Raw genomic sequence first — 25233 nt, 5'->3', positions numbered from 1 at the left:
GTATGGTGAATGCTGGGACAAACAGCACAAAGCCACTGTGTCCTTACCGCATCCTCCGAGACCCAGGCAGTGTGACTGCAGACAAACCCTGCGTCCGCTCAGCCAGCTTTCTGGACAGACATACGGCCATAGGGGCCTCACAGGTACCCACTCATGAGTGGGTAACATTTTATTATTCGTAAGTCATAGCATGGATCTAAAATTCCAGTCTGTGTCCATCACAACTCTGACCTCTTGAAAAATCAAGGTGAAATCAAGAGGGGGAAAAAAAGTAAATATATTGATTGTTGCTTATGTGACATGCTTGCCTCCCCCCGCGCGGGCGTGACCCCTCAGGCAGGCTTTCCTGTCACCCCCGCCCCAGCGGCACAGCGCAGCCTCCCTCACTGGAAAACGGCTTTTGGGGACCTGCCATCGGGGAAAAAAAACACGTGTCAGGAGCAGACCGTGTGAAATCCCCGCGCCTCCGTCCGGGCCGGGGCCGGGGCCGGGGCACGGGCAGGGGCAGGGCGGGGCGGCAGGCCGCGCCGACCCCCCTCCTCCCCGGCCGCGGGAAGGCGGACTTCGGCCCAGCACTGCCGCTCCGGAAGAGCCCGACGGCCGTTGCGAGCCATACCCGCCCCTCCCACCTCAGGGGCAGCCGGGCCGGGCCGGGCCGGGCCGGGCTCGCCGCCCCGCTCCCGCAGGATCTCCCTCCCGCCGGCGGCCGAGGGGAGAGGCGGGCCGGGGCCGGGGCCGGGGCCAGGGGAGCGGGGGGCTGCGGGGGCGGGGAAGGGGGAGGGGGGGTGTAGCAGCATCACCATGGCGACAGTGACGTCATCTCACCCTGGATCTAATTGGAGGAAACCCCGTGGCCCCAGCCGCAGCCCACGGGCCAACCGAGCTTGTGCCCTGCCTGCGCTCGCCCCCGCGGCGGCGCGCTCCGCCCGGATTGGCTGCCGGGGCGCGGAGGGGCGGAGCCGGGCTCGCAGGCCAGGCTGCGATTGGCCGCGTGGGCGCGGGCCGAGCAGCGGGTAGGCTTGCCTGTGCCAACGCCCTTTAGCGCTGGCTCTCGCCGGAGACGGGAGCGGCTCTTTCTCTCCGCCACAGCCCCGAGCGAGGCAGCCGATCGGGTGGCGCCCGCGGCCCGGCCTAGCGCAGCGGACTCAGGTGAGCGCGGTGCCGCGTCCTGGCGGCGGGCGCGGGCCCTGCTCCGCCGCTGCCTGCCTGCCTGCCTGCCGCCGCCGCGTCCTCCATTTTGTGATCGCGGCGTGGAGCGCTCGGCGGCCCCGGGGAGCGGGAGGCGCAGCCAGCCAGCGCCGCCATTTCGCACCCGGCGGGGCCGCCGGCTTCCTCTTTCCGCCCTGCCGCCGCGGGGGCAGCGCCGGCCGCCCTCCCTCCCCGCCGTCCCCGCGCCCCCCGCCGTCCCTGGGGACGCGACCGCCCCTGGCCCCCGCCCTCGCCGGGGCCGAGACCCCACCCACCGCCGTGCCACCGCGCTCCTCCGCCGGCGGTGCCGGCCCGCCGCCGCGCCCCCCGCCGTGCCGAGGACCGCGGTCCCGGGGCCGGAGCTGCGGCCACTCCCGCCGCGGCCGTCGGGGGGAGGCGGGGAGGCCCGGGCCCCGCCGCGCCCCGCCGCCAGGAGGCGAAGCGGCCTGGGCCGCCGGCCTGGCCCCCGGGCCGCCCCGCCCTGCCCCGGCCCGGCCGCTCCGAGCTCCCCTGGCCGGGCTCGCCCCGCGGAGCGCGGGTGCCCGAGGGAGGCGGATCCCGGCCCGCTCTGCCAGCCCGTTGGGTTTTAACCCCTTCCTTGCCTCCCCAGGGACCAGCTCGCCTCGCTCCCTTTTATCATTTATTTTTTTCCGCCGTTCTTCGGCTCTCACCTACGGGGCTGGTGGCACACGGGGGAAGGGCTTTGGGCAAGGCCCCCCAGGCTTGGTGGTAGCTAGGTATCCTTCTCCGGGTCCCTGTTAGACGGCACATTAATATGTTCACCTAAGGCAAGGAAGAAAAGCAGGGTGAGGACAAAAAGTCCACTCTGATGGAAAAATAGCTATTTCCAGCGCTTGGTCCTCAGGCTGCTGTCCCTTGGCTAGCGCTGAGCCTACCTTCCCCAGTTGGGTTTCTAGGTCGTGGTTTCCCTAGGGGTGGACCCTTGAGACAAGTGCCTCTCCCCTTAGCCCTGTGTGGAAGGGCAGGATGCTGCAGTCCGTCTCCACGAGAAGCACCTGGAGATGGGGAAGGGGAGGTGAGGCTCACTGTGATCCTCGTTTTTTGGTGGGTTGCGAGGAGTGGCATAAGACTGTGTTCTGTGGTGTTTTGTCCTAGCATCATGGTTGCTGTCTTCTTTCTGGCAGGTTTTGAGGTTCATTCTCGTGTTGGTAGTGTGACGTCCCCGGCTTCTCCTGCTTTTGCTACTATACTGCTCTTGCCCCACTGCCAGCCACCATGGATAAGACCGAGTTGATCCAGAAAGCCAAGCTGGCTGAGCAAGCTGAGCGCTACGATGATATGGCCACCTGCATGAAGGCAGTAACTGAGCAAGGTGCCGAGCTGTCCAACGAGGAGCGCAACCTGCTCTCAGTGGCCTACAAGAACGTAGTGGGGGGGCGGCGCTCTGCCTGGAGGGTCATCTCTAGCATTGAGCAGAAGACGGACACCAGTGACAAGAAGATGCAGCTTATCAAGGACTATCGGGAGAAGGTGGAGTCTGAGCTCAGGTCCATCTGCACCACCGTGCTGGTGAGTGGGGACTTTCTTTTTTCTTCTGTTTTTTTCAAGGGAGGGAAGTACAGTATTCATGTGTACTGCTGTACTGGGGAATAAGACTGGGAACTTGCCTGGGGAATATCATGCGAAGCATTATTCTGGGGTAGCGGAAGTCAGTGCAGTAACTTCTGCAACCGTTACGTGGGTTACTGTGAGGAGGAAGATCATCTGCACTGTGCTATGGGCCCCATATGTATAGAAGTGTTTGAGATACACACTCAAAATTGAGGGTATTTGGAGTACATTTTTGGATGGAGTGATCCATATGCGGTGTTGTGCTAGGTAATTGCAGAGATGTAGAGAATTTAGCCTCGTGCATGTTTGTGCTGTGGTTAGTAAGCTTATCTATTCATAAGCTGAAAAGAAAATGAGAAAACACCTTTATTTTTTCAGATCAGAGCTACTTGTTACAAGTACTTAAAGTAACTGGGTGTGCATTTCATTTACTTCTTGTGAGGAAAAATACTCTCAAGGGGTCTTTAAGAGACATTTTGAGGATATTTTTAATATAAAATATGATTTTATAAAGTAAGACATCTGTATTGAAGATAGGAAATAAAGACACGTAGAAATTGGTTTTGTCAGATTCAAGCTGACTTCTCGGGGGAATCTTTAATATGAATTTGCAGTAATTATGGAATAATGTAAAACTAAGGTGTGAAGACTGGCATGATACCCCAAGCATGCCTCAAAGCCCAGGAATACATTTCTGTACAAGCAGCAGAATTCCAGATGCTATCAATAGCAAAACTGTACTGCACTGTAGTGGGAGCTGAAGAGACGCATGTCAGCAGCGTGGAGGCTGCTGGACCCTGTTCTACGTGACCAGGGAGTTGTGGCTGCAGGAAGCTGCATGTGTGTAATGCAACAGTAATTGTGTGGCAGATAATCTTCTGTGGTTTATTTGCTCCTCTTAGTTACATTTTTTGGTTTTTTGGTATCTAGTATTGCTAATGTGAGAACAGGAAGAAGCAAGTCTATATGGAAATAAACAATTTTGAGGTAAATGTATCCTAGATTGGTTTAGGAGACCTGAATTTAAAGCTGGCTGTTTTGGAAGTAGCTGAACTTGCTTCTTAAGTGTTCTGGCTCACATACAAGGGTACGTTGTTTGGATTGTGCTGAAAATACCTATATGCTTCCTTGCATGTTGCCACCTAGGTGTTTGGGGTTTTTTTTTTCTGAATCAGTCAAAATGAGTTACCTTTGCTTGAAGATAATTTGGAAATTCATTAGCTTAATGAATCAGTTGAGTTAATTCCTTAACACATTTAAGAGTCCATGTCTTCCAGAGAAGCTGTTTCTACAGTTACAAGCATAATTAAGTTGTAAAACTTTCACCTTTGTGAAAATGATGTGACTTGTTCACTGTGACAAGAGTTTCACTAGAACCTGTGTGACGGGATGCCAGCATTCGTGCTGTTGTCACTCCTCTCGATCTCCTCTACTCAGTGCCCCGCTTCAGAACTAACTTTGTGGGACCTCAACATAAAGCTCACTCTTCAGACTTCTTAATATCCCTCTGTCTTTCTACCAAATCTAGTTCCTAAGAGAAGGTTATGCATAAAATCTCATACTGGTTGCTGTACCGTGTTGACAAGGAGCTCGTGATTCCGCAGGGAGACTGAACGTCTCTGAATGATAAAGGTAGCGAGCCATTTCACGCAGTGTCTGTACTGAAATTATTCCAGTCGCATCAAATGGTGGACAGCAGGTAGTCTGGTAGCCATGCTAACACAAACCTCTGATGTAGGGAAAGCAAGCTCTTCCTGTGCTAGCCGAATTTTTCCCTGCATTCTAGTCTTTCTCTGTCCACAGCAATGGCCTGGTTGGCAACTCTCCCCTTCTCGCCTGGAAGGCAGGAGGAAGTAGTGAAGACCGAAACCTACAGCTGTGCGTGCTTTTCCTGTTCTGCCCTGCCGGCAAAGACCTGCTTTCCTTTGGTAGGAGGAGGTGTCAGCTATCTACTGCAAGCCTTCCGATCTTTACTCTTCCTTTGAGGGCCGTGTGCGGTTACGTTCTGTTCTGCTTCTCTCCCTTTCCTCCTCCATCCACCTCTCCTATGATCCATGAGTCAGCATCCGAGAGGTTGGAACTCACAATGTGCAGGCGCTACAAAGGACGAGTTTCCTAAAGCTGAGCCACAAAGTGGTTTTGACTCCTCCTCCTTTGAAGGATAATTTCTTCTTTACTGATACTATAGTAACTGCTTGTAGCTTTTTTAGATCTCTTAAGCTGAATCTCAGAGATGCTTTTTTTAATTCTAAGACGGCAGCTAAACTGAAACAACTGCTGGCAAGTAGTATGGAAAGGTTGCTTGTCATCTGGAGTATTTGGATTTAGCAAGGGTGGATGTGTTGGGTGGAGTGTGACTGCTGTTAGTCATACTACTAACAGTTTTTTTCAAAAGGCTTTTTTTTTTTTTTTATTACTGGTATGGCACAGCTTTTCAAAATGAAGTATATCTGCTGTTATAGAAACCTTCCTTTAGAAATACTTGTGCTAGCATTACAAAATACTGCTAATTTTTGATTATAAAGGCAGCAACACTGAATCTGCAATTACTTTTTTTTCCATTAAAGAATGCCTTGAGCCATTTAGGTAAGGCATTGTTTTAGGGCATGATTTGATAAGGAACTTAAATTTAATCACCACTAGAATACAAACATCCAAAATTATGTTATGATATCAGTATAGAGAGAGAGGGGTACATAAATAAAAATAAAACTTTTAATAATTATTTAATTAATGTACAACCACCATCAGTGGTCACAGTAAGATATTCCATCTCATGCCAAGCAGTGAAGACATTTCTTTAACTGCCTGTCTTTCAAGTAGGAGCAGATGTGATCTGAACTCTTTTTAACTGTTAATTTTATGACTGGTCTTTCAGGTGAGAGTGGCTCTTTAGTGAAGAAATGGTATGACTTTGTCAAACAACTTGCACGAATGTTTTATTTGAAAGGTACGCTAGGAGGTTTTATTGAAGTCCCTGTATTGATTGACAAATTCTTTGGTAATGTGGAGAATCAATGTTGAATCATCCTTTATGAATCATAGGCGAAACTGTTCTTGAAACTTTCTTGTCTTTGAATAAAGAAACAGGTTGGCAACTTAACTTTTTTTTCAAGGTAAAGTTGAAGTATGTTGTTTCATATACTCTCTGAGCACAAAGTTCACGTTTCTTTATATTCTGAGTGATTTCAAGACAGGGATACCAGACAATGTAGAAGGGATGGGTGCAGCAGCAATTTTCACGTAATTAGTGAAATAATGTGTGAAACTTTGGAGATGGGATGTGCAATGTAAGACTAATGCTTTGTTGTGTATACACCCTGCTGTTTAGTGACATCAGATTTTCAAAAATGGTAACTTTTGAATTGGAACTTCTCTGGGGGAGCAGATCAAACTGCTGGGTTTTCTGAGAGCCTCAGTTCCTTTGGGTAGCGATAACTTGTGTTGCATTCAAGCTCCTTCGTTCTTCAGAGAGAACTAGTGTAAAGGAAGGAAGGACGCCAGCCCTTGCCTGGAAGCAGTTCACTCTCCGCTTGCAACTTGAGGGTTTTTCCATGTGTGTGTGTGTGTGTGTGTGTGTTAGTGCTCTGCATATGTTCAGTTTCTAGGTCCTGATGTTGTTGGAACTCTTTATAGAGCAATAGAGATGAGATTTGGTAACTACTTGCCTACAGTTTAAAACTTGATGAAGATGCAATGGCTAAAATCATTAGGGCTTGGAAACAACTGTATCTTGATGGTGACTTACTCCTCATGTCTCTAGCTGAAACTCAAAAGTTTATTTTAATATGCTTTTAAGTTTTTGCATAGAAAGTCACATATATGAGGCTTTTCAGTTGTTTCCAATCATCTATTTTTATGTTGTCCTCTGTAAACAGTTTTACATTGCACTGTGTCAGGCCCATGTCAGCCAGTTTTTCTAGAAATGACCAAGGGCATCATGAACTTTTAAAAATGGACCAACAGTAACATTACTTCTGCTGTTGATTCTTTTTTGTACCCTGTGGCGGTGCCTGCAATGAAACAGTCTTGAGCTGTAAGGTGTATCTTATTTCAATTTTTACTGTGGTAAGGTTGAGAGGATGCTTGTAAATGTTTGATCTTCTGTGAGATTGCAGTGTTAATTGTTGAAAGCATGTATTAGTGTGTTGCTCTTGCCAGCTCCCCTTTCCTTCCTTCCTTCCCCCCCCCCCAAGGTTGCAATGTTGTAGCTACTTCTGCTTTGTGTCATTAAGAAACAATAAATGCTAATAAAAACAAGGGTAAAAAATCGATGTCCACTTCTGATTTCTGTGCATTTTGTAGACCTAGTTCTAAAGTTAATCACTTAAAAATAAACAAAACGAGAATCCCCATACTAGAAGGTAATGTTCAAAGCAGCTTTTTTCAACAGCACAAGTTCATAGCTTCATTGAAAACGAAGGTGGTATTTTCTTGCAGCAGCAAATAGATTCCTCGTGTCAGCTAAAATATCTGATGTCAGATGATGAATAAGCTTTGACTGTAGCCCTGTTTTTTCCCTACTGTAACATTTGGCCTACAGAAAAGTGAAATCTTGATTTTTATTATACATGCAGAAATTTTGCAGACTCAGTAAGTATCAGCTTGATGCTGCTATATGAACAATTTACTAGAGTTTCATGTCTTGTGAATCCTTTTTCTCTGCTTTCCTATTTTCAGTGAAAGGCCAGAGCTTATACAGAAATACATAGTGTTGTAGAGGTGAAACTAGCATCCGGGTAAAAGGATATTACAGTGTTTTGACACTGGGAACTATGTACGATGCAGTTTTATTCTGAAGGTCGGGTGTACTAATCACTTAAGTTAATACTACTTTTGGACTTGAATTAGTTGTCCTGATAGTGGTTGGGACGGTGTTTCAAGTATTACTTTTTTTACCTTTTGTAAATTAAAGCAAATACTATTGACTCATCCTTTTTAAGTAACTGACTAAGAGGATGAGCTACTTCATGACTCAAAGCCAGACCTTAAGTTGGGAACATTACTTCTTGCCAAATCCAGAATTGTGGAGTTTTCTAACATTTTTTTTTTAACTTTTTTTTAACATTTGTTAAAGGAATGTTTTAATTTGGAGTAACAATCATCTTTTTGATGAAAGGTAATATTTGGGGAGCGAGTTGATTCTCCTTTGTGTTCTTAGCACAACTTCTAGCAAACATCAACACATTTGTGATAAGTATTGTGGAACTTAATGCATTAATCTTTTCTAGTTTAATATGCTTGAAACTTTAAATTTAAATTCATGATCTGAACTTGACTTATTCATAGTTGTACCTTCTCTTACGTCTATTTTTGCCCTTTAGAATCTGCTGCTGGAATACTACACTTTTGTGCAAGGAAAACTGAATCTGTTTCTAAGAAAGGACTGACACTTGCAGAAACAAAGCCTAGAATGCTGTTTAAGGTTCTTGAAGTGGCTGAAAGCTGTTAAAGCCCAACTAAAAATAGTTCAAGGAATTCTGATGGTAGCTGAGGCCTCCATCCCATGCAGTCATTGCTTGCTGCCCCCTCCCCCTGCAACTGGACACTGAATTTCTAAAACAGACAAGCAAGCTAGTGAAGGATGCAAGATAAACATCAGCAAGATATTCTGTCTGAGGTTCTGAAAACTTGCGCCGTTATGTTATTTGTGTGTGCAGTGTCATTTCCTTTTTCGGAAGCTACTGGGGTGAGTTTAGATCACTGATTTGATTTGCATGGATATCTTCATTGTGAGGGAAAGCTGAGAAGAAGGTTAACTTTATATCTGTTGAAAGTAGAAAAACCTGAAGATCAAGGGCTTGTGTGTTCTTAAGTTTAAGAAATGACCACCAGAGAATTGCACTTCTGCAAAGTTATAGCTCCTTACAGCTCTGAAAGGCCTCTCCTGAATGTTAACATCCTGTGAGAAGCAGGATGGGGAGTAATTGAAAATAGGAAATCGTAATACCGTGCAGGTGACCAGCTGTTGAGAATGGGGCAGCAAAAGCCTCATCTGTCTCCAGTGTCAAGTCCATTTTTTTAATGAGGTTAAGCTATAGATTAACTAGCCTGGTTGTAGTCAAGGCTATTAAAGCTTTGCCTATACTATACCTCAGTCCACTTGTACATCTAGAATAATTAAAATTTCCTGGAGGACATTTACAGGTTTGGTGGCCTTGAGAAAGTAGGATGCGCCCACTAGGTAGAACTGGACAACAAAGACACAAATTCTATTTTTCTGATAATGCAGTGAAGCTTTTAACAGATTTTGTAAATCACTATCACGTTTACCTGCTAGACAGTTGTCTCGCAGGCATTTCTACTACCTTAGATACTAATATGATGGGTGCCTTTTTGAAGTAAAATGTAGAAGGCTATATATCAGAGAGGCAGAACTTCATGAGGAAAGAACACACTCAAGCTTGAAGATTATTAGTGGTTGATTTCTTTATGATGGCACAAATTGGGGTTGTTTAGCACATTATTAAAAGCAGTAGATTGTACCAGTTTTTGTATGGGCACAGAAGCTTGGTAGTCTGTTTTCAGTAATGGAGGATACCTGATTTTCAAAGGAAAGTAGTGAGGAAAATGGCAGGGGAGGTGCTGGTGAGAGCGCATGGATATACTTTCTTTGTAAGTTTGGTAGGTGAAGGTGTGTGCTTGATTAATCAATATTTTCTTTGTGTAGATCTTGCCCCTTTTTTGATATTATGCTCTTGGTCTTTGAGAATGATGGGCCTAATGCCCCTAGATGTTACTTGCTGTTTGTATTTAAGTGCCTTTGTACTTGACCATAAACTTGAAGCTAATTTTATCACAGACTAACTAGGGTAAGGTAAGTAAGACTGTTCTGAACACTGCGTTTGTGGCACTTACTCCATATAGCTCTATAGAGTTCATTGGCCTGATGTTTACAGGTTCCTCCTCATCCTTCTGCTTCCCAGGATGCTGGAACCAACATTAGGATACTCTAGCTGAGAATAGATCTGACTCGTAAGCTTGTAATTTGCTAATTCACTCTGTACATCTGAATAACAGTTCATGTGAACTGGGCACTTAAACATAGGAGGCAGTTATTTAAGTGCCGAGTTTCACATCCTGTGGTTCTGTGCACCCACCAAAACATCAGATGTAAAGACCTATGAACTAGAAAGTCCTGAATTAGCTGTGATTTTGCTTGTGCCGTTCTCTTAATTTGTTAAAGGAATCAAGGGTTTGATTTACCGGTTTCTAACATTGCTAGAGCAAGGAATAAACCTTTATCAAACTTTATTCTGTCCTTTAATTTATACGATCCGTCCACTGAAGTAGTTGGATATAGGAGTCATGTTAGGCTCTGGAAACGGAAAACTTTCCATTTGCTCTGATAATAAATTTTCTAAATACACTACATACACTCTTATCAGACTGACAGCCTCATATTTCCTCTTCTTCAGGAAGTTCTGTTCTGAAGTTGAATACGTTTTGCAAAATTCTTGTAAGCAGAAATTGTTTTAAATGGAAGTAGGTAGCAGGGCCTTAGCAAGAAAGTCAAGGTTCACTTGCGATGAGAAATCGTTATAGCAAGGTTATCTGAAACGTTGGCTTCTAGTTTTTGTGACTTAAGGGTTAGACTTCATTGCTGTAGGTTGTCTCATTTGGGGAATAACAAATTACTGGTACGCTCCTAGTAATACACCAAATGAAATAATACGTTGCTGGGTTTCTTTCAAGGTGAAGTTGAACAATGCAAAAGGCTCTTCTAGCTGCACTAAGCGATGGGAAGAAAGTGCATCTTTTTGTTATCTTTCTTGATTTCAGTGATCACAAGCCTCTGATCTGGGGCTCCCATGCAGAGAGCAGAACTGAAGCAAGTAAAACATCTAGGCCCTCCAGGGTTCATTTATTATCATGAAAGGCTGGCTTTAAAAATCAGTTATTTGCACAAGGGCAATGTACCTTAAACCCATGTAACTCCTGCATGCTGTTGTTCATTTTGAGTATTGCTCGTCTAGATATATCTCAGTCAATCATTTAATCATACCTTCAGGGCTTCTGTAGCTGCAGAGCATAGAAATATTTTAAAATGCAAATTGAGACTTTTTTGTTTCATTCTGTCATATTATGGAAGATCACAAATGGAGGATGCCGGAAGAAACTTTTAGGTAGTCAGGATTCTGAAGGGAAGAATTTGATGTCAGTAATGCATGTTTACTAAGAGGAAAATAACACTTGAAGTATTTTGAGGAATTAGAAATATGGAAAATGCAATCATGGAAGAATGTTAGAATCAAGTTGAGATAAATCTGTCCGATACTAAGAAATTTTTCCTGAAAGCTTTTGGCTGTGTTGTATGGCCATTACTTCAGCAAAAATTTAAAATTATTGAAAAGGGGAATGACGTTTTTTTTTAAGACTCATTTCTACATTTGGCAGGGGGAAACTGGAAGACTTTAGGCTCTTCCATAAAAACCTTGAATAATCTTTGACTTTCACTGGATTGTTGGTTTTGTCTAATGAAAATCTATACAAAGGAGAACTTGCATTTCCACACACTTCTAGTTCCTGGCTTACGTGGTTCTTTGGGGACCACAGGAGTTTCTAACTTCTTGTTTTAGGAGAAATGTAAGCAGTGAATGTAAATTCTAGATGAAATTAATCTCAGCCCCAGGTGGGAATAGTGTGGGCAGACGTGCTGCAGCTCAGGCTTCCAATGCATCTGTTAAGTGGGATTCCAGATACTTCATTCAGGGCCAGTCCTAAATATTGGCTGCCAGTTTTTAAAACTATGTAGGCAAAGACTCAGAACCAAATGGAAAAGATGAATTAGGTCACCCTCTCCGTTTCCATGCCAGGTGCCTTTGTCTCTGCTTTTGACAGTGCTTTGTCAGGTCATCTTAAGGCCATGTCATTACTGGAAAGGCATGCATGTGTTTTCCTCAATATATAAACTGAAATACTAATGGTCTTAAGAGGTCTGTATGGAAACTAATGTTCTCCCAAAAGGAGCTGATGCATAGAGCTTGAATCCAGAAGGTTGAAGAACTTACTTCTGCTGAATTACACTTTTGAAAGTAAAGTGATCTTACTGTTGCAGCAGGGGACTCCCCCTTTCCTGTCAAGAAAACAACTGCTGAATGTTAAAACACACTTAGGTTGCAATGAGTCATACTGTGGACTTTGGAATGACTGATTATACTTGAAAGAGTCGAGAAGCCTTAATACCAGTTTACTAGGCGATTAAAACAGGCAGTCATTTGTGAGTAGAAGCCTTATTGAAAGGTCTGAGCCTACACCGATCATCTGTGCTGTCAAACACTTTGGAACATTTAATGTGTTTAAATTCGCATTTAACAGTTATATTAAGGGAATATATTGGTCTGAGCTGCCTCACCAACTTCGTAGCTGTACTTTTTGACTGCAGTTAGGGTGGAAACCATTTCCCTGTATGCTGCTTGTAGGTGGCTTTTCTCATATGGGAGCTGGATGGACCTTCAGAAATACTTGAGACTGAAGAATTCTTCCAAGTATTTTGCATGCTGTAGCCCTGGCTGAATTTATTCAGTGTCACACACTTCGCATAGTGTGCTTGTTGGATGCAAGCTGCTCATCTTCTAGATGGGACTGTGACGTTGAATCCATGTTCAGGGTGGTGAGTTAGCTTGCTAAAAAAAGTGGTGTTGACATGCACTCTGTGCATGTGCATTATTTTTAAGGAACCTTGTCTCAAAATAGGTTTACTTTGAAACAGTTTCTTCACTTGCATGTGACCATTTGGTTCTGTGGAGTTTGGCCAATAAGTGTATGCTGTTACGGGAAAGTACAGTGTTAGGTAATGAGAGTTACTTGCTGTCACCCATGTAACATCTGTTCTGGTGGCTAGCTTCAATACTCCTTAAAAAAAAACAAAACAGAAAAACCCCCAACAACAACAACAAAAAACAACCAACCAAAAAAAACCCAAACAAAACCCACCAAACCTAAAAGCACTTAAAAGCTCAAAACAGGGAACATTATTCAGTGTTGGCTCAGGAAGGGAAGGAACACCTAGGAAACAGCAATAAAACTCAGTTTAGTCTCTAAGACCTGTGAAAATCAGTACCCTGTGGAATGGTAGCACCTCCTCTGCTGGCAGGTCTGATGAGCACTTGGACAGCAGAGTGCTTCTGAAGTTCAAGCTGGTGTTGTTCCCCCTCCCTTGAACTTTTCCATCAATGGGGTGAGGAGGAATATAACTTTTTTCTTTTTGATATTATATGCATTGGTATTGATTAGTCTGTTCTTGTATCAAAAAAGAGTAATACTATTGGATTTTCTTTTCTCTAGATGCTTTTTGTGTCATATGAGTTAAAGCCCAGCAGAGGACTTTGTCTTAAATTACTAAAACCTGCAAATACAGATTACTTCCCACAAACTGTTATGATGTTTGCTTTTAAAGAATAGCATTTAAAATCATATGCCCAGAAGATGAAGATGGTGTTGGAATAAGGTGTTTTAAACAACTTGAAGTAAGATATATGGTCGTTAAGCACAAGAATATTGCTGAAACAGTCTAACTTGAAAATCAAACTTTATATAGACTGTATTCACAAAACTCTATGCCAGCAATTTTGAACATTGTCACACTCCTCCTTGCTAAAGATCATGCAGCAACTTAATCAGTTTATATTTATGGGGGCAAACTTTTGGAGAGCATTGCTGCTTTTGATGGTTGCTTTTACATTGACTTTTTTCCTTCTGATGGAGCAAAAGTAACGATATACTGTACTAAGTTGGTGAGAAATGAAAATGGCAATGTAGATCAGTCTTTTAATAGCATAACATTAAATAACTTGGGGCTGGTGATGTGACCCAAACATGTCGTAGGTGTTGACATCTGAGTGATGGTGGCATTGTAAATATTTTGAGTTACTTCAGTTTACCACATTGAGAACTTCTGTTGGTACCTAGGCACATGATAGCTTTAGCTTGCTTTGAAAATTGACGTTAAACTACTTGTGATCAGTAGATAATCTCTGGAGCTGTCCTGGTTCATGTTCATCCTCTGGTATTGAATGGGTAAGTGTGAAGAATATATCTGTTAGCTAATGGTATTGGAATATAAGCAGAGACTTACACTCATGTATTTGTTTTTCCTATTGCAAGTCCATTTCTAAATGGTGCAAGTGCTGAAGGCAGCTCAAAGGTCAATTTGGTATTCAAGATTTTTATTTTAATTCATCTTTGCTGTCAAGATTCTTTATAGCTGAATGTGTGGGAAGAGAGAACAGCACAGATCAGATAGTGGTGGTATTTTTCTGCCACTTGAACCTACCACATAGTTAAGTTGTACAGAAAGTATTTAGTGCACACTGTGGTTGAACGTGGTGTCTCAATCAGGCTTTGCTTTTAAAGTAGGCTTAGATGGGGCGAGGTTGGTGAGACTTTCCGTTTTGATGTCAGCTTTTAAAAGAAGGGGTTGTCCTGAAAACAGGTAACAGAAAGCACACGTGGAGCGGGACTGGTACGTGAATTGCAGGGGATGTGTGCGTGGTGTATGTAAGGAGAGGCTGGCTGGATGCACACACAACAAATAATTATGAAGGAGCTGTGTCTTCAGGGAGCTCCTTTGTCTGTATCAGGCGCTTCAAGTAAAGATAGGGCTGGCGTATTCCTTCAGGGCTTGCTTTTCATAAAGCTGAAATAATGGGGAAGTGATGAGAGCAGGTGAATTAAACTTAGTATTTCTGGCTCAGGTTAATTGCAATGGTCTGATACTACAATCGCGTGTTCAACCCTTGTTCCTGCTTAAGCAGAGGGGAAAAGAGACTAAGAAAGGACAGTTACTCAGCTGGGAAAGAACAAAAGTAGAACTGGAGAAGGATCCAAAAAGGCAATTGAAATGTAACTTTCTCTTGGCATGTCAAGGAATGTCTGCCAATGGAGAGAAAAATTAAAAAAAAAAAAAAATAATTCAGCTTTAAAGGGGGGAGAAGTGGATTGCTGCCAGGCTCCTAGCCTGCTCCCCATGGCTCCTTCAGGCAGCTGCGGATCTGTTCCAGGGACTGGTAGCTCTTTGTTGCTGGCATCTCTTTAATAAATCAATAAATAAGCCTGCCTTCTGTAGGAGGGGAAAAGAATATCATATGTGAGAATATGATGCTATTAGGACGGCAAGAGTATTAGCACACTGTGAAGGTAGAAATAAATTGAGATGGATGAACAACACTAATGAGAAGTGGGGTGGGAAATCCTGTCACGCTACCGGAGGAGCAGCACGCCACTTGAGAATAATGTATCTGTGTGGGGGAAGGAGCAGACACCAACCACAAACTGTCACAGTGCAAACCTATTCTAGTGCAACCGCACCAGGACACGAAGGGTCTGGCTTGAGGACAGGGTTTTGATTCCTGCGTCTTCCTACTGCTCGTGGTTCTGAGAGTCACCCACCAGCAGGGCAGGCCAGCAGCTTGAACATCGTCTGGCTTTTCGTGGCAGCGTCTGAGGCATGTTTGACCTTGTCGAGCACGTAATTGCTGGTTGTTCAGGTCTTGGTTTAGAAGGTGGTAAGAACAGTCACAGTTCTTAATGATGGTGGCAACTGTATTTTGATGCGTAACTTTCTCTGACTAAAAAAAAAAAGTGAATGGGCGTGTTTGCTGTATGTGAACATGGATGGCAGTCTAGTGTATTGGCTGACTTCACAGAATCGTACCTTTGGCAGTGCCTGTCTCTCTTTAGGTAAAATTGATTGTAATAAATGTTGAGGTTGGCTGAGGTCTGCTTCATTGCTCAGGCTGCCTGTATTCATTTTACTTACTATCAACTGATGTTTAAAATGAGGAATCGTGGCTGATTGCTGTCTGATGGAAAGGTAGAAAAGCCCAAGTGGGGAAAGATAGAGAACAGATGTAGGAATTCTTGAGTTTTCCTGGCTATTACTGACTCACAACAGCGTAAAGTAAATCATTTAGCTTATTGTGCTGTCTGCTCTCACTGCCCCACCAACATTTTGTCTGTTAGAGGGAAGGTAAGATGCCTTCCAAGAAGTGATGGTGTCCTGAGAGGAATAGCTCTCTAAGTGTACCAAATACATTATTGATTCGAAAGATAATGTCTGGATAGATAAATAATGAGCTTTACTCAAAGTCTGTTTGTATTGTGTTCTATCGTACATGATTCATAAATGAGATCTTGTTCCATTTAAGGCTATTAAAAAAACAAAACCGGATACGTAAGGTCCAGAACGAGGATGTTCCACCCTGGCTGATAGAGGCACAGATCTCTTCCTTACCATGTGCAGTGGTGAGGATTAGGAGGCCCTCGAGATGAACTGGGAGTGGGAGCAGCTGACTGGGGAGCTCAGCTCCTCCAGCTGAGGGGTGCCTAGGAAATACAGCAGTGTACGTAACTCACTCTTTGCTGTCTGGAAAAACTACGGTTCCTTCTCAGCATCCACTTTTTTTTCTCCAAGTTTCTCAGAAATCTGCAGAGAACCACTGGTTTTCAAACCTGCATAATGGAGGCAGCACTTTCAGGATGCACTGACGCACAGGCTGCAGCGCTACGCGCTTGGAGCCAGGCTGGGGCTGGGGCAAAATCCTTTTGTGCTCCTGGAAGAAGTGTGTGGCCTACCCCATCTGAAAGGAGAAAAAAAAAAAAAAAGTGGGCATTAATGCTTTAGGAAATGTAGGTTTGAGGCTCAGCTTAAATTAGACATGCCAAAGCTCTCCTATAAACATTATTTAGCATACACTGGATTCCAGGGTGTTAGTATTTTTAAGTCATAACCAAGGCACGTCAGTTACGCACGGTACTCTACTGCTAGAGCTGCCTCCAAAGGCAGAATTGTGTAGTAAGATCAATATTTTTTATGTCCTAAGTTTACAATAAATCCTTAGGTTTTGGAAGGCATACGAGAAAAATGCCTGTTTCTTCCCTTGTTGATGTTGTTGTAACGTCTTGAAAAGTTTTATTTCAGCATTTAAAAGAAAAATCAAAGATACAGTTTTGTCAAATATCTGGTTTAAAATCCGATACAACATATATTTCTTGGTTGTCTGGTCGGTGCTCCTTAGACTGCGGCATAGTTTTTTCACATCTAATCTGAGCAAATGGATAAATCCAATCTCTGCTGCTTAATGCATTCCCAACCTTGGGATGGCCTTTAGAGGCTGGTAGTTACTCTTTGATCGTGGCTGATTTAAGGAACCTTTCTAAACGTAGGTGTATTACATGTCAGCTTTCATCATTCTGGGCAGTTCCTTGTGAAATCAAACTTCTGTGTTAAACTTGAGGTTACTGCGTTGTCGTGTCTGAGACTTTGAAACTGGTTTGTGTAGTGTTGTGCTTTTATGGCTGGCGTTGACATCCATCATAGGAGAACAGCATCAGGAAAACATCGAGCCAGAATGTGAAGTTTTTCTCATTGCAGGAACCTGTAGCGTGGGAATAACTCATTCTAATATGGGAATGACTCATGCAAGATAATGGTATTAATGTGGGGTTGTATTACCCATCTGCCTACTGTGTCTTAACTCTTTGTTTTGAAACATACCTAAGGTTTTGCTGCTTTTTCCATAACACAAGTGAGGTGTCCTATTCAATGTGCGTGCTCAAGCCCTCGCATACATCACTGTGTTGAACTGTTATACAAATTCCCCACTTATCCCTGTGCCATGCTAGCCAGTGTCTAGTCTTTGGCAGTGGTTTTCTAGCCTTACAAAAAGTCCTAAAAATGTCTGTTTCTGATGTGGTAAGTGGAAGGGTATGTCGGGCTCGGTATCATCTTACCCTCCTGACGTTTTCTCTAGGGTGGTAATAAGAGTGCTTGTAACTCCTTACTGTTTCTTAATGCCCTGCTAGGGGGACCTCTGAAGGGAGCTTCCCTGTGGAGCTATATGCAGTATTACATCCATGGTAAGCATGCTGTGTAGACGCAAAAATGCTTTTTTCACCCACTTGGAAGTACCCTACTACAAGTGTCGGTTTAAAATAATTGCCAACACCTCAAATGGACTTGGAATGAGTAAACGCTTTCAGCTGGATTGCTCTGCTACTGTTGGTTATTAAAGGAAGTAATAATGGTATGGTGGTATGCAGAGGGAGTAGGTTTGTGTCTAAAATTAGCTTATTTTGATTATAGTGTAACAGTTGCTAATTAAAATGGTAAGGGTTTTTGCCCTGAAAGCTTACAGTTCCTTAAACGTTTTCTTTGTAGCTGCTTCATGAATTTGGATACGTGTTCCTGTAACAAAAATCTGACTTAACTAGCCACAGTTTGCAAGCTTTGTGGAAACTTTCTGCTGCTTTTATGACCTGTTTATTTTCCAGGTAACTGAATGCAGATCTCTATCGCTTGAATTCTTAGTGTAAAGTTGCTCTGAGTATTGTGGGGCTTCCTTGGGTCTATTGGAACTTACTCACATCTTTTGTCAACTCCAGAGAATGTGGGTCGGTTGTGGTAACGAGTTAGGTAAAATTGCCAGGGCTCAGAGGCAAGGAGGGCAGCCAGAAACTGCTCTCCTCCTTGTCAGTTCTCTGATGTACCCCCTTCACTGGGGGAAAATCCCGTACCTCCTCTCTCCTTCGCCTTCACCCCTATCCTGGAAGGGCTAGGAGGCCTTGCAGCCTTGGAGAGAGACTTATCTCCTCTTGCTGGAGGCTTGTAAACCTTTCCCTGTCCCTCTGGTTATCAGGTAGGAGAGCTGTGAGCAAGGGGAGCGACATTAGCAGCAGCTCAGGCTGTGCTGGAGAGCACCGCATAGCTCTCCCCGTCCCCCGGGGCGGACATGAGGGATGCCTCCCTGCTAGGCTGGAGCGGCTGTTACCTTACAGCCTTGCGAAGAGCTGGTAGGGTTCGGTGAGGCTGGCTGCTGACTACATGGGTTTGAGTCCTTGGCTCTCTCTGGTAGATGGGCTGGAGATTCCTTATCACAAGTCTAACAAACACAATTTATACAAAAAATAGCAGAGTTGTTTTTCTTACTTTTTTCCTGTGAAGTGGGAATAAGTTAATATTTATAAATAGCTTTGAAACTTTCTGCATAGTGTTTCATTTTTCCAGTAAAAGCTTACTCATTTGCAACGTTTTTGAAATGAGAAGTTCATATCCTGAAACTATAGGCCAGTAAACCTTTTCTTGTTACTTTTTCTGCAGTCTGATCAGATGGCTGACTGATCATCTTAACGTAGTCTCTAGCTTTGTGCCTTTACACAGTTTGTTTAAATAAGTGTGCATCTATCTAAAATGCCCTTAAAACTCCTTTTTTCCTTGTAGCAAACATTTGAGTCTGTCCAAACTCTGGAGAGAAGAAAAATAGATTGAACTTAGTTGCAATGGTGTATGCAATATGTCAATGTCTTTTGTTGTTGTTGTTTCAGGAGCTGTTGGACAAATATTTAATAGCTAATGCAACTAATCCAGAGAGCAAGGTATTCTACCTGAAGATGAAGGGAGACTACTTCCGATACCTTGCTGAAGTTGCCTGTGGTGATGACAGAAAACGTAAGTACCTTGTGGTCTTCGGGTCTTTAATAGCTAATGAACTTCAGTTTTGGGCCACGGCAAGGGAACAGTAAAATGAAGTGCACGTGCCAGTATCTTACTCTGAATTCACGTGAGTTAGCTGAGTGGGAACAACTGCGTTTCAGTTGGAAGTCTCCAGTGGCCATACAGATGGAGAGTAAAATTCTGAATAGACCTTAAGCATAATAGGCCAGGGAATTTTCACTGGTGTTCCTGTCATTTACCCTAAACTTCTGGATAGTTGTTCCACAATGCTTATTCAGAGCTGCTGGAAAACAATTTAGGTGAAGGTCTGCTAACATATTTGATGTTGCTTGGTTGTATTTCTTTACTAAAATAAAGTTGGTCAGGAAGAGTAAACAGATCTCTGCAACACGTTTTACTCCATGATGGAGTCCTGTTGATCTATAAGTTTTAACCATTTCAGTGTGAAGCAGACTTCGTTGTAGTCACCTAAGTTTATAAAGAAGCAACAAAAGTACTAGGTCAGTATGCTATCCAAAGTGTGAGCTGCACTCTGAAATGGCAGATGTTCCAGGGATAATACTGTCCCTGTAATTTTAGTTTGCCCTTTTGGATCCAGCAGAAAAGGCCTGGAAAACTTCACAGCTGGTACTCTCACTTGGTACTGGGCATCCTGAGAATGTAGAACATTCCTAGAAGTTAGAACATGTGCATAGGTGGTTGTAAGTACCTCAGGAAGCTCTTCTGGGGAGGATTTTAACTCTAGTCAGAGGACGTATTGAATTAAGTATTACAACTGTCTTGCAAGGTGCCCAGATACTGTTGTGATGCTAAAAACTCTTAGTATGGCATAAGCTAGTGATACATTTCTGCATAACAAACTAAAATTAGTCCTGGAGTGATGCCGTGACACAGAAGGGAGATGGACTGTTGGAGCGGGCAGACCGCTGAACTGGCTGTCCCGTTGGGTTGGGCATGGTAGGCATCCGACAGTGTTGGCCAGTTTGAACCGATTGAATTGCAAAGTGGGAGGACAGAGCCGATTGTCACTTAAATAAAGGCTTTGTTAGTCTCCTTGTATTGTAAGAGCATTTAAGTTGAAAGATGAAAATATACAAAATGGAGTAAAAGTCTTTGCGTTGATGATTTCCGTTCAGAAATTCTTAACCCTTCGCCTGATTCGAATGACAACAGGCCCAAGTGTAGCAGAGACAACTTGCCTTTGGCTTTCACAAAGATAAACTGATCTATATTTTTTGTCGAGGAACAGTTACAAACCTGTAGCTTTGTCTGAGCAGAGAAATACCAGCTTATCTTGGCTAAAAAGGCTGCATTTAAAGTGATACGCATGCTGATATGGGTGCTTACTGTAGAAGAGGGACTGATTGCCAGCCTTACTAGCAGGTCTTGGTGTTTTGCTGGGAAGTTACAGCTCATGTGTATCACCGTGCATACGTTTTGTGCTTGACTTCTCACAAACTTCTAGGGGTTTTACTTGGAGCTTTTCTGATGTTCCACCTCTAAGCAGCTGTTTATTTTCTCAGCTTCAAATATATTTTATATACTTATAAGCTAACTTATTTCCTGCATTTGCTAGGTTTTTTGCCTTTTTTCACCTGTTCTCAACAAATTAATAGTCTGTTAGCACTCATTACAGTGTGAATACTGAAAAACTCAAGTCTGTGTTGTTGACTCTTTTGAATACTTAACAGATTCTACTTACCAAACTTTTTTCCCAGCACTTTCTAGAGCAATTATGGTATTGGCTCCCTCAGAGAGCTGTATTCTGAGCTCTGACAACAGCCTTTCTTTTCCTGCGGTCTCCTTCCCTTCTGCAGGCATGTTTAGGGTGGCCTGGTAACCCCTTTTCTCTGTGGTATTTCTCCCAGTTATTTTGGGCACGACCTTGGTTTTTTTATCTTGACCTGTCTACACCCAGTTTTTGGAGGCAGACTTTCAGTTTTTCGGGAACATGCAGTCCATGTCTTCCAAGTTTCCTCAAGAAGAAGTAGGGCCGTACAGACAGTAACCACCTTTACTCTGCACACCCAGCTCACACGAGCATGTCCTTCCTGTGCAAGGAATGAAGCAGGAGTTCTGTAGAAAAAGTAATGCACAAATTTTTTTTTGTACCTAAAGTATCAAAGGCCGTGGAGGTAATATAGTAATCTTGGATGTTTGTATTTACTAACTTCTGTGTGTTTATCTGTCTCTTGAATACCTTTGCTCTTTAAGTGCAGTGTTTTGCTAAGAGGGGGCTTAAATAGAGGACTGTTCAGTCTCCTACTAATGGAGTACATGAAATAGTCATATCTTAACAAAACAAAGAAAAAACAAAACAAAACAAACCCTTAATGTTTCTCATTCTTTTAACAGAAACAATAGAAAACTCACAGGGAGCTTATCAGGAGGCATTTGATATCAGCAAGAAGGAGATGCAGCCAACACATCCAATTCGCTTGGGTCTAGCTCTTAACTTCTCTGTATTTTATTATGAGATTCTCAACAATCCTGAGCTTGCCTGCACACTGGCAAAGACAGTAAGTTACTTTTTTCTTCTGTATGCCTGCAGAGACAGTAGAAGAGAGTTTATGCTTAAAATAGTATGAATGATTGTTTCCTAGAGTTTATGCAGGAAATGATCCTATTTAATATATCTGGTTTCCAAACTCATATTGTTAGTGGGATTAAAGGAATACAAGCAGGGTGTATTTACAATGTGACTTAAATTTTCAGCAACACGGCAAGCTTTTATTATGCCTTTATTATGCTTATTATGCTTCTGTTTCAAATAGAGCAATTCAGGTCATTAACCTAATGTTGCTTCTTTTTTTTTTTTTTTTTTTTTTAAAAGCTACCTTTACTGATAGGTTTAGCTTCTGGTTGCTTAATGATCAGTTAATAGAAAGACTAAAGATGGTTTAATTATTTTAGGCGTTTGATGAAGCTATTGCAGAACTTGATACACTGAACGAAGACTCATACAAAGACAGTACTCTCATCATGCAGTTGCTTAGAGACAACCTAACAGTAAGTTGCCTTTTTCTGTGCTATCTGGTTCTGTAACCATGTATTTGCTTCGTTAGACTGAATTTCTGATGAAACAAACCCCTTATTTCGCTCTAGCACAAAACATAGCACTGATTCGGGCTATTTACCTTACTATACCTTTTCATAGCTTAGTTTGAATGTAGTGTAAGTTGATGTCAGCAACTTCATGCTGTGTAATCTAGAATAACAGCTTGGGTAGCTCACGTTCTTCGTTGTTTGCTGGCCTTTTCAGTGGAGGGGGGAGAAGGTGCGTTCAGCTAACAGCGTACAAGATAGGACAAGGAGTCAAAAAATAGTACTCCGTCATCTGCCAGGGATTCTTACTGGAACTTTTTGAGGACTACCTCAGGAACAAAACGTCTCTCCTGGTGTACATCCAGTGCAGCTTGCTTTATTCGTTTTCCTGATTGTCATTTAAAAGAAAAGATCCGGAAATTCAATGTATTAAGAATAAAATCAGTTGGTGTTTGAGTATGCATTAGAATGATTAACCATTTAAGAAAAGTGCCTAATGGAACCACTAGGTGCTATTAAAATACGTAACTAGGGCAATTTTTTAGGGAATATCCTCTCTGGATATTCACTGCACTTAAAATTACAGCAACATTTATTATTTTGCAATAGTCCTTCAGTAGAAATGTCTTTTATTAGCGCTATAAGATGCTTAGTTTCAATAACCAAAACAGTAATCTTCACTTTCAGGATTCAGACCGCTGCTTTTGAAATTGATGTTACTCATGAAGCTACCATTCAGACTTGTTGAATGATCTAGGATCGATGACATAGCTCGCTATTAAGCACAGAAGTCTGGGCCTGTTTAGAACACTGTCTGCTCTGCCTCTGATACCTGAGGTGCACAGCTAGTTGTGCCCTGTGCACAGGGGAACTATTTCCAATTACCTCTCTCCGAGCAAGTACTGGAAGCCAGGGTTGTACAGCTCCAGTGCACTGGTGCTTTGTAGGCATCCTTAAGTCTAATTCATCATCATTTCTATGCAGTCAATAGTTGTCCCTTTTTGGAAGTAAAGCTGCGCTTCTGAAAGCTGACGCTGTTTTTCTTTTCTTTCTAGTTATGGACATCAGACAGTGCAGGAGAAGAATGTGATGCTGCAGAAGGTGCAGAAAACTAAACTGCACGTGGGGCATCATTCTCCCTTTCCTTCTCAAGAAACCTTTTTACACGTCTCCATTCCTTATAGCTCCACTTGGATTTCCTATAGCAAAGAAAACCCATCCATGTGTATGGAAATCAATTTATAGTCTTTTCACACTGCAGCTTTGGGAAAACTCCATTCCTTGATTTGTGTTTGTCCTGGCCTTCCTGGTGTGCGGTTACTGCTGTAGAAAAGTATTAATAGCTTCATTTCATATAAACATAAGTAACTTCCAAACACTTATGTAGCGGACTAAAGTGTACCTGGTATTTAAAAACAAATCTGAACCAGTTCCTGCCAGTTGACTGTGTTTTGTATGCAGTAAGATATGAAAATGTAGTTAATTGCAACTAAAGAGTGTTCCACAAAGCTTTTAATTCTCCACATTCCCTTCTTATTCTGCAGGGTTTCCTTTCCATAATTGACTTTCACATGCTACTGTGTATTCTTTTCAGTAGGAATATGGAAGTATTGGGCCAGATCAAGTTTTGAGCATTTCTAGTTTGGAAAATGACAAATTGAGTTGCTTCCTGTATCATGTAATACAGAAGCTTGTGTGTTCAAAAAGAGGGGCTTCTCTCAATCTTCAGTTGCTGCTGTTTAAGTTGACATCCCTTCCCAATAAAAGTTCACTTACACTCCTGCCTCTGTAGTTCTGGTATTCACTTTACTATGTATTAGAAGCAGCATGTTACTGCCGGAGTGCAGGCAGTGCTTTTTGGCAGACTAAAGTGCATGTCATTTCTTAATACACTGGAATGGGAAAACCAATTGAAGTTCACATGTCCAAGTATAAAATTTAGTACTTTTCCATGCAGGTTTGTGCACATGTGAGAAGGTGTCAAGTTTGTCCAGTGATTGTTATTTAGAGAGTTTGGACCACTATTGTGTGTTGCTAATCATTGATTGTAGTCCCAAAAAAGCCTTGTGAAAATGTTATGCCCTCTGTAACAGCAAAGTAACATTAAATAAAATTACATTTTATAAACCACTTACTGTTGACTTGTAACAATTCCATGTAATTGCTTAAGGGCTAAACTTAAATCTAAGTGTCTTGTGCTAGAAGTGTCTTTCTCAAATCTAGTGCATACTTTTTAAAAGTCTGCTCTTCAATGAACTCACTTCATATTTGAATGATGTGCATTTTAAGAAAAGATCCTGGATAACTTTTCGTAGTTAACCTGACATGTGGACTTCTTAATAACTAAATCTACTTGAGGTAATGGCTTCACTTTAATAACGACCTAAGAAAAAATAGCCAATTTCGTAATATTCTTCCATGGCTTGCAAATCTCCTCATCTAAATTATACATTTTATTTTTTTTTTTGTAATCTCTTGAAATTCTCCAGTCTGTCCTCCCATTGTGTTTTTTCACTGATGGTCATCATTATTATTACAGTATTCCAGCTACACTTTTAGAGATTTAGAGGAATTTGTCCTGCTCTAGAACATTAGTTTGTATGCTGCCACATGATAATCTGCTTTCTGTTGTTCATAGACTGCTTTTAGTGTTACTGTGTCCCCCGATTTTTGGAGCCTTTTGTAGTAATACATTGCTCTGCTTTTTCTTTTTTTTTTGCTTCCCCACCCCACCCTGATCACGTAAGAGTTTTTTCCTAAACCTCTACCTCTTAGTTTCCCATGTTGGTGGGTTTTTGAAAATATTTAACTCCTGTTAGTGTCCTGGCTAGACAGGATATGACATCATGAAAAAGGACATATGACGAGTCCTTGCAGGCTTCTGATGGTACATCTTCCACCTTCCATGTTTTTGTTCATTCTTTGAGTGTGCACGATGAGTGTTCCTACAATAAAACTGTTCAGATTATGTGCTT

The 25233-nt window shown here is 42.7% G+C and overlaps 1 protein-coding gene across 1 annotated transcript; it reads left to right on the top strand.

Annotated features, from left to right (window-relative positions):
* Nucleotides 1-992: 992 nt before the first annotated feature.
* On the top strand, nt 993-24388 carry YWHAQ (tyrosine 3-monooxygenase/tryptophan 5-monooxygenase activation protein theta). Its single transcript, XM_087775867.1, has 6 exons — nt 993-1149; nt 2334-2718; nt 19084-19207; nt 21569-21732; nt 22127-22222; nt 23314-24388. The coding sequence occupies exons 2-6, from the start codon at nt 2425-2427 to the stop codon at nt 23371-23373; spliced, it is 738 nt and encodes a 245-aa protein (XP_087631993.1). The 5' UTR covers nt 993-1149; nt 2334-2424; the 3' UTR covers nt 23374-24388.
* Nucleotides 24389-25233: the final 845 nt, after the last annotated feature.

This window comes from Nipponia nippon, unplaced genomic scaffold (genome assembly GCF_047370975.1).
Source record: "Nipponia nippon isolate SJK-2023a ecotype South Korea unplaced genomic scaffold, ASM4737097v1 scaffold_4, whole genome shotgun sequence".
Classification (NCBI taxonomy): Eukaryota; Metazoa; Chordata; class Aves; order Pelecaniformes; family Threskiornithidae; genus Nipponia; species Nipponia nippon.
This window is presented reverse-complemented; position numbering and strand designations above follow the sequence as displayed.

Bases quoted from the DNA above. Each gene is read 5' to 3' on its own strand.
- YWHAQ (XM_087775867.1), top strand. From the start codon at position 2,425: ATGGATAAGACCGAGTTGATCCAGAAAGCCAAGCTGGCTGAGCAAGCT. The intron at 21,733-22,126 runs GTAAGTTACTTT...TAATTATTTTAG, and splicing joins CCTGCACACTGGCAAAGACA to GCGTTTGATGAAGCTATTGC. The intron at 22,223-23,313 runs GTAAGTTGCCTT...TTTTCTTTCTAG, and splicing joins TGCTTAGAGACAACCTAACA to TTATGGACATCAGACAGTGC.